Source organism: Pseudorasbora parva, chromosome 2 (assembly GCF_024679245.1).
Source record: "Pseudorasbora parva isolate DD20220531a chromosome 2, ASM2467924v1, whole genome shotgun sequence".
In the NCBI taxonomy this organism is placed as follows: domain Eukaryota; kingdom Metazoa; phylum Chordata; class Actinopteri; order Cypriniformes; family Gobionidae; genus Pseudorasbora; species Pseudorasbora parva.
In genome coordinates this window covers 8,502,835-8,523,176 of record NC_090173.1, presented here as the reverse complement: position 1 = coordinate 8,523,176, position 20,342 = coordinate 8,502,835, and the positions used below count along the sequence as shown (strand labels likewise).

Below are 20,342 nucleotides of genomic sequence, written 5' to 3'. Positions count from 1 at the left end.
TTGTCTTCACTCTAGCTCAGATTTTTTGATTTACCGTCCGTACGTAGCGCTTTTGGCTATGCATCTAACATCTTCCTTATAGAGAATGGGGATCATTGCGCTTTGCATTTTGAGTAGTGGTCACCTTATTTTAGGACATGCTCAAGAGTGTTTCCATCAATTTCTACAAGCTATAACAGAATATTTGAGGGAGTGCCACACCTATCCCTAACTTTACCCTTAAACTGACCCACACCACCACACCTGACCCTAACTTTACCCTTAAACTGTCCCACACCACCACACCTGTCCCTAACTCTACCCTTAAACTGACCCACACCACCACACCTGTCCCTAACTCTACCCTTAAACTGACCCACACCACCACACCTGTCCCTAACTCTACCCTTAAACTGACCCACACCACCACACCTGTCCCTAACTCTACCCTTAAACTGACCCACACCACCACACCTGTCCCTAACTCTACCCTTAAACTGACCCACACCACCACACCTGACCCTAACTCTACCCTTAAACTGACCCACACCACCACACCTGTCCCTAACTCTACCCTTAAACTGACCCACACCACCACACCTGTCCCTAACTCTACCCTTAAACTGACCCACACCACCACACCTGTCCCTAACTCTACTCTTAAACTTACCCACACCACCACACCTGTCCCTAACTTTACCCTTAAACTTACCCACACCACCACACCTTTCCCTAACTTTACCCTTAAACTGACCCACACCACCACACCTGACCCTAACTCTACCCTTAAACTGACCCACACCACCACACCTGACCCTAACTCTACCCTTAAACTGACCCACACCACCACACCTGACCCTAACTCTACCCTTAAACTGACCCACACCACCACACCTGACTCTAACTTTACCCTTAAACTGACCGACACCACCACACCTGTCCCTAACTCTACCCTTAAACTGACCCACACCACCACACCTGACCCTAACTCTACCCTTAAATTGACCCACACCACCACACCTGTCCCTAACTTTACCCTTAAACTGACCCACACCACCACACCTGACCCTAACTCTACCCTTAAACTGACCCACACCACCACACCTGTCCCTAACTCTACCCTTAAACTGACCCACACCACCACACCTGACCCTAATTCTACCCTTAAATTGACCCACACCACCAAACCTGACCCTAACTCTACCCTTAAACTGACCCACACCACCACACCTGTCCCTAACTCTACCCTTAAACTGACCCACACCACCACACCAGACCCTAACTTTACCCTTAAACTGACCCACACCACCACACCTGACACTAACTATACCCTTAAACTGACCCACACCACCACACCTATCCCTAACTCTACCCTTAAACTGACCCACACCACCACACCTGTCCCTAACTTTACCCTTAAACTGACCCACAGCACCACACCTGCCCCTAACTTTACCCTTAAACTGACCCACACCACCACACCTATCCCTAACTCTACCCTTAAACTGACCCACACCACCACACCTGACCCTAACTTTACCCTTAAACTGACCCACACCACCACACCTGCCCCTAACTCTACCCTTAAACTGACCCACACCACCACACCTGTCCCTAACTTTACCCTTAAACTGATCCACCCCACCACACATATCCCTAACTCTACCCTTAAACTGACCCACACCACCACACCTGACTCTAACTTTACCCTTAAACTGACCCACACCACCACACCTGTCCCTAACTTTACCCTTAAACTGACCCACACCACCACACCTGTCCCTAACTCTACCCTTAAACTGACCCACACCACCACACCTGACCCTAACTCTACCCTTAAACTGACCGACACCACCACACCTGTCCCTAACTTTACCCTTAAACTGACCCACACCACCACACCTGTCCCTAACTCTACCCTTAAACTGACCGACACCACCACACCTGTCCCTAACTCTACCCTTAAACTGACCCACACCACCACACCTGCCCCTAACTCTACCCTTAAACTGACCCACACCACCACACCTGTCCCTAACTTTACCCTTAAACTGACCCACACCACCACACCTATCCCTAACTCTACCCTTAAACTGACCCACACCACCACACCTGACCCTAACTCTACCCTTAAACTGACCCACACCACAACACCTGACCCTAACTTTACCCTTAAACTGACCCACACCACCACACCTGCCCCTAACTCTACCCTTAAACTGACCCACACCACCACACCTGTCCCTAACTTTACCCTTAAACTGATCCACACCACCACACATATCCCTAACTCTACCCTTAAACTTACCCACACCAACACACCTGTCCCTAACGTTACCCTTAAACTGACCCACACCACCACACCTGTCCCTAACTTTACCCTTAAACTGACCCACACCACCACACCTGTCCCTAACTCTACCCTTAAACTGACCCACACCACCACACCTGACCCTAACTCTACCCTTAAACTGACCGACACCACCACACCTGTCCCTAACTCTACCCTTAAACTGACCGACACCACCACACCTGTCCCTAACTCTACCCTTAAACTGACCCACACCAACACACCTGTCCCTAACTTTACCCTTAAACTGACCCACACCACCACACCTGTCCCTAACATTACCCTTAAACTGACCCACACCACCACACCTGTCCCTAACTCTACCCTTAAACTGACCCACACCACCTCACCTGACCCTAACTCTACCCTTAAACTGACCGACACCACCACACCTGTCCCTAACTCTACCCTTAAACTGACCGACACCACCACACCTGTCCCTAACTCTACCCTTAAACTGACCCACACCACCACACCTGCCCCTAACTCTACCCTTAAACTGACCCACACCACCACACCTGTCCCTAACTTTACCCTTAAACTGACCCACACCACCACACCTATCCCTAACTCTACCCTTAAACTGACCCACACCACCACACCTGACCCTAACTCTACCCTTAAACTGACCCACACCACCACACCTGACCCTAACTTTACCCTTAAACTGACCCACACCACCACACCTGCCCCTAACTCTACCCTTAAACTGACCCACACCACCACACCTGTCCCTAACTTTACCCTTAAACTGATCCACACCACCACACATATCCCTAACTCTACCCTTAAACTGACCCACACCACCACACCTGACTCTAACTTTACCCTTAAACTGACCCACACCACCACACCTGTCCCTAACTCTACCCTTAAACTGATCCACACCACCACACCTATCCCTAACTCTACCCTTAAACTGATCCACACCACCACACCTGTCTTTAACTTTACCCTTATACTGACCTAACTTTACCCATATCCCACCACAATATCAGCAAGTTGTTTGCAATAAAATATAAACACGATAAGTAATATTTTTTTATGTAAGTACATAGTAGTAAAGGACACCATATAAAGTGGGACCGAAAAAAAAGAAAAAAAAAAGAAAAAGGAATTTGAGAAATGCCTGGCACATTAACACATTACAGTATGTTACCTCCTACTGGAACTTTTAGTTCCCTCTCTACCTTCTTTTTGGATCTCATCCGACCACATTCCTAAATCCCAACAGAAAGTTCAGTGGTTGTACATTTGGCTGATTCAAAGTTGATTATTTACTTAACATAATTGTAGGTTGTGTTGGAAAAGTTTGATCTATATAGAAATGCAATCATATTTAATAATATTTATATGATAAAACATAAATGTTTTGAACCTGTCACTCAGCTTCTGTTTAAATGTTCAGTTTGAAAATACTATGTATTAAAATACTAAATATTTGTATTATTTGTGTTAAAGCATACTGTCCATTAAAACCTGTATTTATTGGACAGTGAGTTTCTCTCACTCTCATTTGAGCATCATTATCTAGTTGATGATATTGTGATGTTGCATGATTTGTTTATTTGGGGGGTAGTTACTAATGCTATGAGTACAGAAAGAATTATGCAAATCAAATTTTCATAGTTAAATCATATTCACATCAGGGTATCAACTTTGGCATCCAAACAGCATAGTCATAATACACGGATATGAACATCTTACAGTTAGGCACACCCTGCATAAAAACCTGTTTAAGTATATAATCAAAGAAGGTTGACTATAAAGCTCAGTACGTTTTGTCTCTCTGTCTGTGTGTGAAATGGCAGAGGCCAATATTTCAGTGGATCATGATGAGTACATTTGTCCATTGTGTCTGGATCTCCTGAAGGATCCAGTGACGATTCCCTGTGGACACAGTTACTGTATGAGCTGCATCTCAGACTGCTGGGATAAGGAGGATCAGAAGGGGATCTACAGCTGCCCTCAGTGCAGAAAAACCTTCACACCAAGACCTGTTTTAGGTAAGAATGTGATGATTGCTGAGATAGTGGAGAAACTGAAAAAGACGAGACTGCAAGCTGCTGCTGCTCCTACTGTTCCTCACACTGGATCTGGAGATGTTCAGTGCGACTCCTGCACTGGAAGTAAACATAAAGCAGTGAAGTCGTGTCTGGAGTGCCGAAGCTCTTACTGTCAAAATCACCTTGAACAGCATGAAAATCTCTTCAGAGGTAACAGACACAATCTGTTGGACGCCACTGGACGACTGCAGGACATGATCTGCTCTCGACATGGTAAAATGCTGGAGATTTACTGCCGTACTGACCAGCGGTGTATCTGTATGCTGTGTTTGGTGGATGAACACAAAAATCATGACACTGTATCAACTGCAGCAGCGAGGACAGAGAAACAGGTATGAACTGAAAGAATTGGTAATGTTTACAGTTAAGCTTGGTGTTGTCACAATTTTATAGTACAAATCTAGAAAACCCCAAGAGGTTTGTGGCTTTACTGGCACAAACAAACACTGAGATTTTCTGAAACTTTTCTGAGATCGTTTTGCTAGGTGACTCTAGATGTGCACAGCAATATGGGCCAAATTTGTCCCTAAAAAGGCATGCTAAAATGGGAAATGTTTGAAATTGTTTTTTTGTTGTGTTGCCATCTATTGCTGGAATCTTAGATTTTGTGGGCAATAAGAATGCCCAGGTGACTCTGTGTAAAAGGGTGTAACGTATTGTGAAAAATCCAAGATAGCAACATTGTGTCGCCCCACATCTGGCATGTGTGGAATGATGTAATGTGGGCGGTTATAACCTGTATTCATGCTGCAATGCATGTTTGGAGTTTCCTAGCTTGTCTGGGCTCTAAGCACGCTGAGGCAGCATTTGTTGATGACTCATGTTCCCACTGCGGGAACATGACCATCATGATATTGAGATTGAGACTTCAATACCTTGAAAAAATCCCCTCTGCTATTTATTGTTCTGGTTTCTCTGCACTGGAGGACCACTTTGGTTAATACACATGGTGATCTGAGGATTGTAGTGTGAGCTCTCCTGTTAGGCCAGTCCCCACATGCCTCTCACTCCTCTTACACATCGCAGGCTGTGGAGTTTCCTGATGAGGCTGCAGGTCCATCTCATGGGGGACCCAGCATCTCTTTTGGGGTTGCTAGCTTCATCGCAGGGCGGGCTTGAGTCCTCTTGGGATGAAGACTCTACATCGCTGCCACATTCTGGGAAATTGCTGCCAGGCCGGCCCTTTTTGTCATCACTGTCGAGGTCTTTGCACAGCAGTTTTCAGCAGTAGAAAAGCAGGTCGAGGCAATGAAGCAAATCCTGCCTGTTGGGATGCTGCTGCCAATAGACCACCAAGGGCTTCCTCTCCTCCTACCCGTCGCTGAGGGAGTCCGTCTGCAGCATCTATATCTGCTCCGGTGTGGCCCGAGCAGCAGCCAACATACAGGCTGCAACATCAGACTACTCAGAGGAAGATGTAACAGCCCATCTCAGGTACCACTAAACCATCTAAAGCAGTTGGTGAAACAACATCACTGAGACAGGCGACCTAGAGTTGGAGGAAGCTGTTCTTCTTCAGGAGACAGTGAATGCACTGCTTCCCCTTGAGGAGGGCAGGGTGGAAAATCTTCTGTCATGCATAAAAGAGTTTATTTCTGTTCCACACACTTTTTCTCAATCTCTGAGTCACACAAGGTATGGTTTGACAATGAGCAACAATGTGCTTCCTTACTCTCATCCCCCTCTTTTCTTGCAAGAGTTTGTGGTTTGAGGACAGCCACTCCCTCATGGGAACCATGCCTTTACTTTGTGGCACTACGCCTCCCAGGATAGGCCCCAGTTCTCCACCTCGTTGCCCCTCTGCGGGTGCATCTGCAGTTCCACTGGTGCTACTTGCATGGTGTCTGGGGGCCCGGCTAACACATAACAGCCTGTCTCGTTGGTTTATTTGCAAAATCAGACTCAGTTATGGGATACAGTTCTTCTGGCGTCCCACTAAGTTCAGTGCCATCCTGTTTACCTCAGTTGCAGACAAGGATGTCCTTGCAGTTATCGACCAGAAGGATTTGTACTTCAGTGTCTCAAGTCCTCCCATTGCCAGCTTGTCTATTCCCTGACTGAGGAGACCCTCTGCACTAATGCACTTGCACACAGCTGACTACGCAAATATGGTCAGGGAGGACACAGAGCAGGTCTTTATTGATGTGTCTTACTGGCCTGGTAAGGCACATTCATAAAGACCTGATGCTCCGCACTACAGCCCCTCCCTAGCAGATTCCCCTGAGGAAGGACCTGCTTTTTTCATGGTACCTACTTTATGGCACCTGCACCAGATCTCTGGAAGATCCATGTGTGGCTTCTGACTGCCTCCCTTCAACCTGAAAGTGTATGTTGCTGCAAATCACAATGCAGTAGAAGGTAGGAAAACATGACCTGATCATCAGTTTGCTGGTTCACAAAAGAGAAAATCTCAGAGGAATATCACTGGAAAAGGAAGCTTTAGAACCTGCTTTTATTAGAAAAGCTTTTCAGCACTGGAGAGACGTATGCCTGGAATCGGCAGAGTTTGTGTTGTTTATGCTCCATACAAGAGGAACGTTTTACGGTTTCACAGAACCAAGAAATTATGTTGTAGTAAAGTTATAGCTATAGAAGACAGTTTTGAGTGTCATTGTTTGTCTGCAGATGCTGTACTGCTGCGACTAACAACCAACTCTTTGTGTTTCATACAGATACATTTGGAGGATATGAATAAGAAAAATAATCAGATAATCCAGAAGAGAGTGAAAGATCTTCAGGAGCTGAGAGAGGCTGTGGTGTCTCATAAGGTGAGCAAGAGCATCTGCTCACAGATGGAAAATCCTGCAATTTGACAGGATTCACACCCTAAAGTTGTTTGTAATACATTCTTCATGGAACATAAGGAGATGTCTAGAACAAAGTATGAGCTGCTCTTCCACACAACTAAAGTGGACAGTCATTTTTAGTACTGTTGAAGACCAAAAAGGATAAAAGCACAATAAATGTATCATAGAAGCCATTGATTTGTCTGAATATCTGCAAGTATTATTAAGACTCGAAAACTGCCTCAAAGCTTTTCAGTAAATATTGACTTAAATATCAGGGAGTTCTTCACACAAAACTATCATATGGCTTTAGAAGTCATGGAATGTATTGCACAAGTCATATATTTTATTTATGGCACTTTTACGGTGCTTTTTGTGGATTTTGCATCTTGACAGTCAAAAAAGTAAAAAAAATGTCCAATTTCATCGTATGAAAACAAAAAAACAAAAACAGCTTAGACATTCAACCAAACATATTTGTGTTCCAGTCTATATAGTGAGTAAATAACAGAATGTGCATTTGGGTGAACTTTATCTTTAAGACTCTACTCTGATCAGTAAGCAAGGAGCCCATGATTGTAATGTGTTTCCTATACCAGCGCTCAGCACAGACCGCAGTGCAGGACAGTGAGAGGATCTTCACTGAGCTCATTCGCTCCATTGAGAAACGTCGCTCTGAAGTGACACAGCTGATCAGAGATCAGGAACGAGCTGCAGTGAGTCGAGCTGAAGAACGACTGGAGCAACTGGAGCAGGAGATCGATGATCTGAGGAGGAGAGATGCTGAGCTGAAGCAGCTTTCACACACACACGATCATGTTCATTTCCTCCAGGTAACAGAGATTTTCTCAAACACTGAGTACTTCATCAAGCTTTTGGAATTACAGCGAGTTTGTGTGTTTGTGTGTTTGTATCTGTAGAGTTTTCCGTCTGTCTCTCTCTCTGGATCTACAGACGGCATCATTGGTGGTTCTCATCTACTTTTTGACGATGTAGTGAAATCTGTCTCTCAACTCAGAGACAAACTGCAGCAGTTCTGCAGCGAGGAGACAGACAAGATATCTGGAACAGGTAAAAATATACACTCACCGAAAGGATAATTAGGAACACCTGTTCAATTTCTCATTAATGCAATTATCTAATCAACCAATCACATGGCAGTTGCTTCAATGCATTTAGGGGTGTGGTCCTGGTCAAGACAATCTCCTGAACTCCAAACTGAATGTCAGAATGAGAAAGAAAGGTGATTTAAGCATTTTTGATTTTGAGCGTGACATGGTTGTTGGTGCCAGACGGGCCGGTCTGAGTATTTCACAATCTGCTCAGTTACTGGGATTTTCATGCACAACCATTTTTAGGGTTTACAAAGAATGGTGTGAAAAGGGAAAAATATCCAGTATGCAACAGTCCTGTGGGGCGAAAATGCCTTGTTGATGCTAGAGGTCAGAGGAGAATGGGCCGACTGATTCAAGCTGATAAAAGACCAACTTTGACTGAAATAACCACTCGTTGCAACCGAGGCATGCAGCAAAGCATTTGTGAAGCCACAACATGCACAACCTTGAGGCGGATGGGCTACAACAGCAGAAGACCCCACCGGGTACCACTCATCTCCACTACAAATAGGAAAAAGAGGCTACAATTGGCACAAGCTCACCAAAATTGGACAGGTGATGACTGGAAAAATGTTTCTTGGTATGATGAATCTCTGATGAGTCTCGATTTCTGTTGAGACATTCAGATGATAGAGTCCGAATTTGGCGTGAACAGAATGAGAACATGGATCCATCATGCCTTGTTACCACTGTGCAGACTGGTGATGGTGGTGGTGTAATGGTGTGGGGGATGTTTTCTTGGCACACTTTAGGTCCTTAAGTGCAAATTGGGCATCGCTTAAATGCCACGGCCAACCTGAGCATTGTTTCTGACCATGTCCATCCCTTTATGACCGCCATGTACCCATCCTCTGATGGCTACTTCCAGCAAGTTAATGCACCATGTCACAAAGCTCGAATCATTTCAAATTGGTTTCTTGAACATGACAATGAGTTCACTGTAGTAAAATGGCCCCCACAGTAAAATGTGCCCTGGATGTGCATCCCACAAATCTCCATCAACTGCAAGATGCTATCCTATCAATATGGGCCAACATTTCTAAAGAATGCTTTCAGCAGCTTGTTTAATCAATGCTACGTAGAATTAAGGCAGTTCTGAAGGCGAAAGGGGGTCAAACACAGTATTAGTATGGTGTTCCTAATAATCCTTTAGGTAAGTGTTTTCTCAAAATGAACTGACCATCATTAACTAAAAAAAGTAGTTTATTTATGTTGAACTTCCTTGACATGAGAATTAAACTGCCAATTTGTTTTGATGTCAATATAGTGAAAACCATCCAGGTCATTCAGTCTCCTGAATATCACACCAGAGAGGAGTTTCTACAAAGTGAGTTACTGTGCAAACACACACAAACACTTTAAGACTTTTCTATAGTAATTAAACATGATGATCTCTCTAGGGGTGTGTTCCCGAATCAGTTCATTGGAGCAATAACCAAACTCAAATTTCAATAACATATTTTAAATCAGCAATAAAATCTGACATGAATGGAATCATACAAGTTATTTCTTATGCTAAAATAATGGTACAATGTGTAGTTTAGAGCAAACTCTGAGTGCAAGTTTACCTACCTACTGCTTTTCTATGGTGGAAAGTGGGACTTCTTTTACTAGAGTTCCCATATTGGAAATATTCAACATATTCCCCATTCCATCTTTCTGTGCTTATTGCAAAAGCATTTGAACGTCTATCTGGTGTGAATATAAATTATTTCAAACCAGTTCTCCAAAACCAATGATTGTGAGTGAGCTGGGTTTGGTTTAATCTATCTTTCTAAAAAACCCCTTAATCAGTAAACTTACACTCAATCAGTACCCTACACTTTCTCCTACATCTTTATTCATCATATGTCTACCAATAATTTAATTATAATTACAAGCAAAAAGATCATGCAAAGTTGTTATGTTATTGACGAAACTCATACTTGACGAACATACTGTGATTTAGATACATATTAACTGTTTGACTTTTCAGATTTCCATCAATTTGTGCTGGATCCAAACACAGTGCATCCATGTTTCTTCCTGTCTGAGGAGAACACAGTGACCACTTACACCAACACGTACTACAGTTATCCTGATCATCCAGAGCGATTCGATTACGCTCAGGCGTTGTGTACAGAGGGTGTGTGTGGACGCTGTTACTGGGAGGTTGAGTACAGCGGTCATGAGGGTGTGTATATAACAGTGGCCTATAAGAGCATTGGCAGGAAGGGACAGAGTTTAGACTGTGCATTTGGATGTAATAATCAATCCTGGATATTGTTCTCTTCTCCCTCGAGATGCTCGTTTAGACACAATAACATAAACTCTGATCTCCCTGTAGTGTCCAGCTGTAGAATAGGAGTGTATGTGGATCACAGCGCAGGGATTTTGTCTTTCTATAGTGTCTCAGACACAATGAGCCTCATCCACAGAGTCCAGACCACGTTCACCCAGCCGCTCTGTCCAGGGTTTGGATTGGGGATCTACTCAACTGCAAAACTGTCCTCTAAAATCAACTTTACACAATTAAGTTAAGATCCTACACAGCCGAGTTAAAGCTGCTCTGTGTGATTTGTGTAAAGACATAATGCAGCATAAAAGCCAGATGAAAGGTCTGCTCAGACCAAAGTGTGGTTGTAATGCTCTGTAAATGCATTTATGGCACCTCTGAGCAGCAGTAATGTACATTAGGGATGCCACTTCAGCAGCGCTCTTGTGCCACTTTGCAGTATAAATTTGGCAAAATAATGTAAATGAGATTATACAAAAATGTAATAAGCACCATGATAAACCAGATGATATTGATTATTTTATTTTCTAATTAATAAATGAACAGCTGAAATGTTTTATTTATTTACCTTTATTTTACCAGGAAGTCTGATTGAGATTAAAATTACTTTTACAAGACATGGCCAAGGTAGCAAATACATGCTAAATGCGCTAAATGCTAATGATCTCAGATATAATAGCATCTTATTATTCCAATAATGTTTGTATTGTGGGAGTGGGAACTGATCATCAGATGTAAAGAATTGTATGTGTGCTTTTGTAAATCAAATTGATTTCAGTTTTTTGTTGGAATTCAAGTAACATCTTGATTACTTTTTGCTGAAGTTAATTCAAAGTTTTAAATCTTTGTTGGGTTAATGAAAGAAATGTATGTTATTTACATACATTACATACAATAATTACATAATTTACATACAAGTTAATTACATACAATTAGTGGACTTAAATTATTTTTCTTTGGATTACTTTGAATAACAAGATGCATAAATTATAAATAAAGGAAGAGAAACCAAGACAGAAGTGTTGTTTTCACTCCACCGCAGATTATCTTTTTCACCACCAGGAGGCGCTATCAGCTATTTATCCCATACATCAACTGCATTACAAACATTTATCAGAAATTTGCACGCCTCCCTTTCAGATATCTACGTCACATCATGCTTCAGTCTCTGAACTGCCACAGAAATTCACTCGCTCGAGTGAAAACTTTCTTTTAAAGTTAACAGGTCATACTGAGGGAATGTTTAACGGAATAATAGTTTCTGCAACAAATGAACTGCTTATAAACGTGAGATTACATTAGTTTACCATATTGTTGATGAGTTTAACAGAACATGATGTTTATTGGAACTGACAAGTTTCCTTTATCTCTATTTATATCTCATATCTATATGCATATCACATGATTAAATAATCTAGACTTTATGATGATTATCACTGGGAAGCTAGCTGCGAGATCAGTTTAGATGAGTGTAACCAATCAAAACCTGCACAGCCTGTGCAAACCTCTGTATCTGGGTTATTTTTTAACATGATCTTCAAGGTCAGATGAAAAAAGTCAGAGAGAATTGTTTTATATTGTACTTGAACAGAATATGAAATTCTTTACAAAGAATTTATTTATAGTGATTTTTACAATACAAATGGTTACAGCTTTAAAGAAAATAAAGAACAAATGAATACAACTATGGCATTTAATAGAGCACATCTCATCATATGACATTGTTTTCCATTAATATGATAAGCATTATATTAATTTAAACATTATAGTTTTAAATGTACATATATAATTGTGTCTAACAGAGAAAAAGCACATCAAAATCAAAAGACAAAGAAATGACATGCATTTACAAAAATTAAGCATTTTAGGGTTGAGATGTTTTTGCATTGTGGCATTTTTATGATAGTGCAGTCAAGCGCCTGGACATAGTGCTTCCCACTTCTTAACAAATGATCATTAAAGCTTTTTTAAATACATATGGAAGTTGTAAAATTAGGTTTGCTATATTTAATTTTGACATTTCAATGTTTTGTCTCACTGAGGATTGAATGATAGACCAAAAACAAAGTTATATAGCAACATCTAATGTGGATAATAGGGACTGTTTTAATTTATGACACACAACACATAAAATACAGCTGCACACAATTATATACATCTGTATGTCACTTCCAGACACTTATAGACATGGATAAGAGTAAAAGTGCGTTATAAATAAAATCTATTATTATTATTATTATTATTATTATTATTATTATTATTATTATTATTATTATTATTATTATGGATCAGAGTAGACCCAATTTGAAGCACTTAGTTGGCAAGACGTCTTTGTCACCTTTATAAGATAAAAAACAACAGCAACAAAGATTATTATTTATCATTGTCAACATAGCTTTTCTAAAGCAACATTTTATTATTAATATTTCAATTAAACCTTGAAAATTGTACATATAAAACAACTGGCTTAACTCATGGCCAACATTCATAAGTCACGTCCAGGTATTTATGAGTTCCAACACACGGATCAGAGAAAAGTGAGCTTGATGCAGGAACAACGCACTTCTTTTTTCTATCGCACCTGATTCATAGACAGAAAATTACAAGTATAAGAATAGATTTAGTGTGCTATTGCTCTTATAACATACACAAAATGTATTTTATATAATGTATCAAACACATTTTACTTCTATCTGTCAATCTTACCGACTGGAAACGATATGGGTGGCTGATACTTTGCAGTGCGTATTTGAGATCTGAGAATTTGGTTTCCCATCAGCACATGTTGTGCGATCAGTCCGTCCATAGGTAGCTTTAATAACCCTTATTGATCCCAAAACTGGCACACGTAAAAACAAAGAAAATTGTGGTCTTAAGTATTGTGCTAAAGTTTAAGATCACACACACTGGCCAAAAATATCAAAGCTCCTGAATTACTCACGGTCACAGCTGATACGCTGAGCTGTTCCCTCACAGATCACATATGCTTCTATACCTGCAGAGGGGAAACATGCAATATCAGATCAGTGCAATAACTTAACATAAAATAGTAGTTCTGTACTTGAACATTATTTTATATTTAACAGGATAAATATATATTTAATTGCCATTCTTACCATGTTGAGACAGAAACAGCAGCACTGAAAGTCAGAGTCAAAGAAACAAACTGAAACACTGAATTGAGCAGTTGAAATCATGCCAGTTGAACCGATTCTAACTCATTACTTACAAATGATCCAGCTTAGCTTTTGCACCAGCATGCTGAAGGTGTGAACCAAAGGGAAACTGGAATTATCTAAAGGAGGCACACATGTGAATGGTTTTTATAACAAACACAGATTCATTATCATCTGTTTACTGTAGATAATCAAGAAGGAAATGTGAGTTCAGGATCAAAACAAGGAAGATTCTATATATATACTTATTTTTCTGCAATTTACTGCATGGATTTCCGGCAATAATAAATACAATCACAACACTATGATATATAAAAACCTTAATCTCAAGGTTTATGAATTCAGATGTAGGTATACAAATAACCACATGAGAATATGGTGACAAACAGGCTAATCATCTCTTGTTGATTTTTAACTTGGCTGATTGCAGCTATTTTTTTATGATTATATTGCACCCTATTGTACTGTTTTGTTTTGATCATATGTTCCGTCACCTTCATTACCCAATTGAGAGTCCTATACATTTCCTGAAAAGTTCATTCTGTTGATGACCCCCTGTGCTGAGGCTGCTAGTCCTAACCTCTAAAACTAATTTTACAAGTAATATTGAAGCACTACACCACCCTTGTTCAAACAGATGCATTCTGGGATCATTCTGTAAAAGTCTTTCTACCTTAGGCAAGTGAAATTGATGAAAGTGTTTCTAAAATTTCTGAACAAAATGAAAGTGGAGTAGATATATGTAGGTTCAGTCAAGGTCAAAGGATATTCAATACCATTAAAACAATTTGGAGGAAAATAGAAGCATTAAGGTTAAAATCTTTTGAATGCTCTACTATCATCTTCGGTAGTTGTTCTGTAAGCAAACATCAGTGCCTTGAATTTGATGCAGGTTGCAATTGCAAGTGTAGGACGAGAGGTGTGACATGCGCTCTCTTCAGCTCAATAAAGACAACTGCAGCATCTGGATCACTTGCATATGACAGAAGGCCTGCCAGGAGAGCATTACAGCAGTCCAGTCTGATAGAACAAGAGCTTTGACAAGTTGTGTAGCCTGCTCTTTCCTAATGTTGTAGAAAGCAAACCGGCAGTCTCTGCGATTCTAGCAAAGTGATCATAAAGATTAACTGACCACCAATCACAACACCAAGTTTCCTGGATGGAGGAAATGTAGCTTTTCCCTAGCCTGGTAGCTTTCCATCTCGGCACCCTGGTCTCCGGTTTTCTAAGTTCATTAGACAACTGTGTTGACTTGGATTATTAAATAGACTGCATCAAACAACTGTGTCTTCTTCTCCTGTCATTATCACTTGCACTGCATGCTACATGTTTTGTTATGTATTAAGCACTGTTACATTAATACATAGTAATGGGTGGAGTTATATGATGTCATGGAAATGACGAGAGGGTTCGAGAAAATGTATGAGTGCAATGTGAGCATTAAAACGACATGCAAGTTATCTTTCCGTTCCTGACTTGATGTGTCTGACTCTTCTTTAGTGTCCTCTGTCTTTATAAAAAGGAAGACACGACATGTTTAGCATATCTATCTCTGTTGGCGAACAGGGCTTCACATGTGATAAATGTAAGGAAATAATCAGGCTGACGGAGAAGATTTCAGAGATAGAGACACGCATCCAGACTTTATTTGAGATTAGAACATCAAATAGGTTCTCCCCACTCAATGACACACCCACGGAGGATCCTGTTGAAAGTGCCCTAGTTATTGGCGATTCGATTACATGCAACGTGAAAATAGAGACACCAGCCACCAAAGTCACATGTTTACCGGGAGCCAGAGCGCCTGACATCAAAGCAAATGTAAAAGTGCTGGCTAAAGCTAATCGTAAATTCTATAAGATTATTATTCACGTCGGCACAAATGATGTTCGACTTCACCAGTTGGAGATCACCAAAATTAACATTAAAGAGGTGTGTAAACTCGCAAATACGATGTCAAAGGCAGTCTTTTGCTCTGGGCCCCTCCCTGTTAAAATAAGTGATGAAATAGTTAGCAGATTATCATCACTCAATGGCTGGTTGTCTGAGTGGTGTCCGCAAAATAACATAGGGCTGATAGACAATTGGAAGAGTTTTTGGGGCAGACCTGACCTGTTGAAGATAGACGGCATTCATCCCTCCTGGGCTGGTGCTGCTCTTCTCTCTGGTAATTTGGCACATAGTCTTAGATATAAACCTTGACTCACTGGGGCCCAGGTCAGGAAGAAGACAAACTGGCTAAACCAACCATCTGCTAGCTGTCTCATGTCACCAGAGTCAGCTAAATCCCAGTACATAGAGATTATTTCACCTAGATATTATCACACAGAGACTATGTCTGTTCCCCGAATTAGTAAATACAAAAAAACATCAAAACCATTCAACAGTAAATTTGTTATTGATGTCCAACAAATAAACAACAGTTATAATACAGATGAAGAAATTATAAATCTCGGGGTGCTGAATATTCGATCCCTTTCTCCAAAAGTGCTTATCTTTAATGATATGATTATAGATCATAACCAAGATGTGCTGTGTTTGACCTGGCTAAAACCTGACGACTACATTACTTTAATTGAGTCCACCCCCCCCCACACACACACACGATTATTGTTATAAACATGAGCTACGTCTGAAAGGTAAAGGGGGAGGTTCAGTATTACTCAGAAGTCTCATTTCAAATATAATTCCTTTAAAGTTTTGGTGCTTTATGTAACGTTATGTAGTGTAAATGATAAATCCTGTTTGACATTTGTGTTGGCTACTGTATACTGGCCACCAGGGCACAATACAGACTTTATCAAAGAATTTGCTGCTTTTCTATTAGAGTTAGTACTGGCTGCAGATAAAGTACTTATTGTTGGTGATTTTAATATCCACGTAGACAATGAATAAGACACATTGGGATTGGCATTTAGAGACATACTCAACTCTATTGGAGTAAGACAACACGTATCAGGACCCACTTATCGCAGTAATCATACTTTAGGTCTAATAATGTCACATGGAATAAATGTTGATACCGCAGAAATTTTGCAGCAGAGCGATGACATCTCAGATCATTACCTAATATCATGTATACTTAATTTAGCTAAGGCTGCAAAGCCGTCCCCTCGCTTCAAATATGGCAGGACTATTACTGCTGCGACTAAAGATTGCTTTGTACATAATCTTCCTCATCAGTTACATCTCCTCAGCATTACAGATAGCCAAGCCCTAGAGGAACTCGATGTTGCAACAGAAAATATTGACTCTCTCTTTACCAGCACTTTAAACACAGTTGCTCCCAGGCGCTTAAAGATGATTAAAGAAAATAGTCCATAGGTACAACGAGCACACTCAGGCCCTTAAAACAGCAGCCAGAAAAATTGAGCCCAGCTGGAGGAAAACAAAACTGGAGGTTTTTCGAAGTTTGGAAAGAGAGCATGATTGCATAAAGAAGGGCCATAAAAACTGCTAGATCTACTTATTTCTCAACTCTTTTAGAAGAAAACAAACACAACCCTAGGTATTTATTCTCAATTTCTGATGTTTGTAAACAGCACAGCACTAATGACTTGTTATGAACTTCTTTACTAGTAAGATTTATATTAGGAATAAAATTATAACCATGCAGCCATCTAGTACAGTATCACTTCAGACCAAGCCTGCAGTATCCCTCTCAGATACTGAAGCCTTCACGCCTCGATCACCCCCCTGTGACCGGTCCCAGTATAGCCGCCCCTCTGTGTTTTCTAATGGACGCGAGGCAAACTAAACAAAATTACACTTCAAATATTTTTTTCCCCAAAGTTAGTTTATGTCATTAAAGGCAGTTATCATCACGATGATTTCATTTCAAGTGTTCGTTTTCAAAATAAGTTTAATTTTTCAGTTATTTGATGCTATAAAAAGGGGGGTGTGACATCATGATTGACAGCTGAGATTGACGTCTTCTCTGAGTGAAGTTGCCACTGAGGCACTAACGGACTTTTTTCTGGATTTTTGGGGGCAGATTGGAGCTTTAGCTTTAATTTCTACATTTCCATAACTGTTTATTTCACACCAACATAATTAAGTGTTCTGCATCTGCGAGAGTGTGTGCAGGCTTTTGATATCGCAGCTGTACTTCCTGCTCTACTTCCTGCTCTCTACTGCACAACTCCGGTCCCGAAATCGCTACTGCGCCGGCTCGGCCCCAAGATGTCAGCGCCGTGCAGGCCGCCTGTAAGCTTCAAATCTGGCAAGCAGAAACGGATGATGTCGAGTCGTCCATATTTTTTTACGGTCTATGCTTCAGACAGAGCATTGCAGTGTCACCGAGTAAAATGACACTCATTAACTGCTATAGGAGAAGAAGAATTGGCTAAACTTGTTAAATCATCAAAATCAACAATTTATGCTTGACCCTATACCGACTAGGCTATTAAAAGAGTTGCTTCCAGAGGTCATAGATCCTCTGCTTAATATCATTAATTCATCCTTGAAATTAGGATATGTACCGAAAACTTTTAAGTTGGCTATAATTAAACCACTTATTAAAAAAAACACAACTTGATCGTATAGAATTAGTGAATTACAGGCCAATCTCGAATCTACCGTTTCTGTCAAAAATACTAGAAAAGGCCGTGTTTTCACAATTATGTTGCTTTTTAGAAAGAAATGGTATATGTGAGGATTTCCAGTCAGGATTTAGACCGTATCACAGTTCTGAGACTGCTCTAATTAGAGTTACAAATGATTTACTCTTATCATCTGATCGTGGTTGTATCTCTCTATTAGTCTTACTCGACCTTAGCGCTGCATTCGATACTATCGATCACAATATTCTTTTATTATAAGAATAGACTCGAAAATTATGTTGGCATAAGTGGAATTGCATTGGCATGGTTTAAATCGTACTTATCTGACCGTTATCAGTTTGTAGCAGTAAATGAAGAGATGTCACACCGATCACAAGTTCAGTATGGGGTACCGCAAGGCTCAGTGTTAGGACCGCTGCTCTTCACCCTGTATATGCTACCACTGGGAGATATCATAAGGGAGTATGGCGTTAGTTTTCATTGTTATGCTGACGATACTCAGCTCTATATTTCCTCACGCCCTGACGAAACGTACCAATTCACAAGATTAACGGAATGCATAGCTGATATAAAAAATTGGATGAATAGTAATTTCCTGCAACTTAATTCAGATCAAACTGAATTTTTAATTATTGGACAGAAAAGTAGTAACCTAGAATACTGTCTAACACTTGATGACTGCTCTGTCAAGCCCTCGTCGTCAGTGAGGAACCTGGGTGTGCTCTTTGATACCAATCTTTCATTTGAAAGCCACGTTTCTAGCATCTGTAAAACCGCATTCTACCATCTTAAAAATATATCTAAATTACGGCACATGCTTTCAATGCAAAATGCTGAACAGTTAGTACATGCGTTCATGAGCTCAAGGCTAGATTATTGTAATGCTCTACTGGGTGGTTGCCCTGCTCGCTTAATAAACAAACTCCAGCTGGTCCAAAACGCAGCAGCTAGAGTTCTTACTAGAACCAGGAAGTCTGATCATATTAGTCCAGTTCTGTCAACACTGCACTGGCTCCCTATTAAACATCGCATGCATTTTAAAATCTTGCTTATTACTTACAAGGCACTAAATGGTTTAGCTCCCCGGTACTTGAGTGAGCTCTTAACACATTATACTCCATTACGTCTATTGCGGTCTCATAACTCTGGCCAGTTGATAATACCTAGAATATCTAAATCAACTGCAGGCGGTCGATCCTTTTCCTATTTAGCACCTAAACTCTGGAACAGTCTTCCTAGCATTGTTCGGGAGGCAGAAACACTCTGACAGTTTAAATCTAGACTAAAAACACATTTCTATGGCATAGAAATCTTTTCTATGGCATACACATAGAACATTTTTAACTCTTATTATTCAAATCAATTGACTGATTGTTAGGCTGCATTAACTAGGTCAGCTGGAACCGGGAACACTTCCCATAACACCTCATGTACTCATTACATCAAAAGAAGAGTGGCATCTACACTAATGTTAGTCTCTCTGTTTATATGCAATGTTTATGTTGCCATAGGAACACTTCGGCTTTTGCCAGCCGGAAGAACGTTTATTATTGTTGTGAAGTCATGGTGAATTGTTTTATAGCTCCGACCATGTAAACTGAAGTGTTGAGGTAAACTATAGGCTGCCTACATATCTACACGATGGCCATAGCCAGCTATGAGGTCTCCGAGGTCCGGACCTCTGTATTTTTCTGAGGTGTACAAATAAATGTTGTTAAATAATTGACTAATAGAGTATTAACACTTCTTTAATGATGCAATGATATCTTCTCATCTGAGCTGCCCTGCCTGCGGTCTCTCACCGCTCTTCAATTTTGAAATATTTGAGATGACCAATCAAATTAAAGTAGATTTACAAACTTTATGTAAACTGAAGCTGCTCAGCTTTAGGAGGGGAAAAGACAGGGCAAGAGAAGGAGACTCAGAGAAAAAGAAAGAATGATGAAATGAGTGATAGAAATGAGAGCGTGATGAAATGAGGAGAGAGCAAGTATGACAGATAATCTACTGTCCACTAACATGGTTATTTTTTT

At 40.7% G+C, this 20,342-nt stretch overlaps 1 protein-coding gene across 1 annotated transcript; it reads left to right on the top strand.

The window, feature by feature from the left end:
• The first annotated feature begins 4,122 nt into the window (after positions 1-4,122).
• LOC137049927 (tripartite motif-containing protein 16-like protein) lies at positions 4,123-11,557 on the top strand. Its single transcript, XM_067428675.1, has 6 exons — positions 4,123-4,727; positions 7,068-7,163; positions 7,781-8,014; positions 8,102-8,252; positions 9,564-9,623; positions 10,272-11,557. Exons 1-6 carry the CDS (start codon positions 4,134-4,136, stop codon positions 10,814-10,816), a joined length of 1,680 nt encoding a protein of 559 aa, XP_067284776.1. The 5' UTR covers positions 4,123-4,133; the 3' UTR covers positions 10,817-11,557.
• Positions 11,558-20,342: the final 8,785 nt, after the last annotated feature.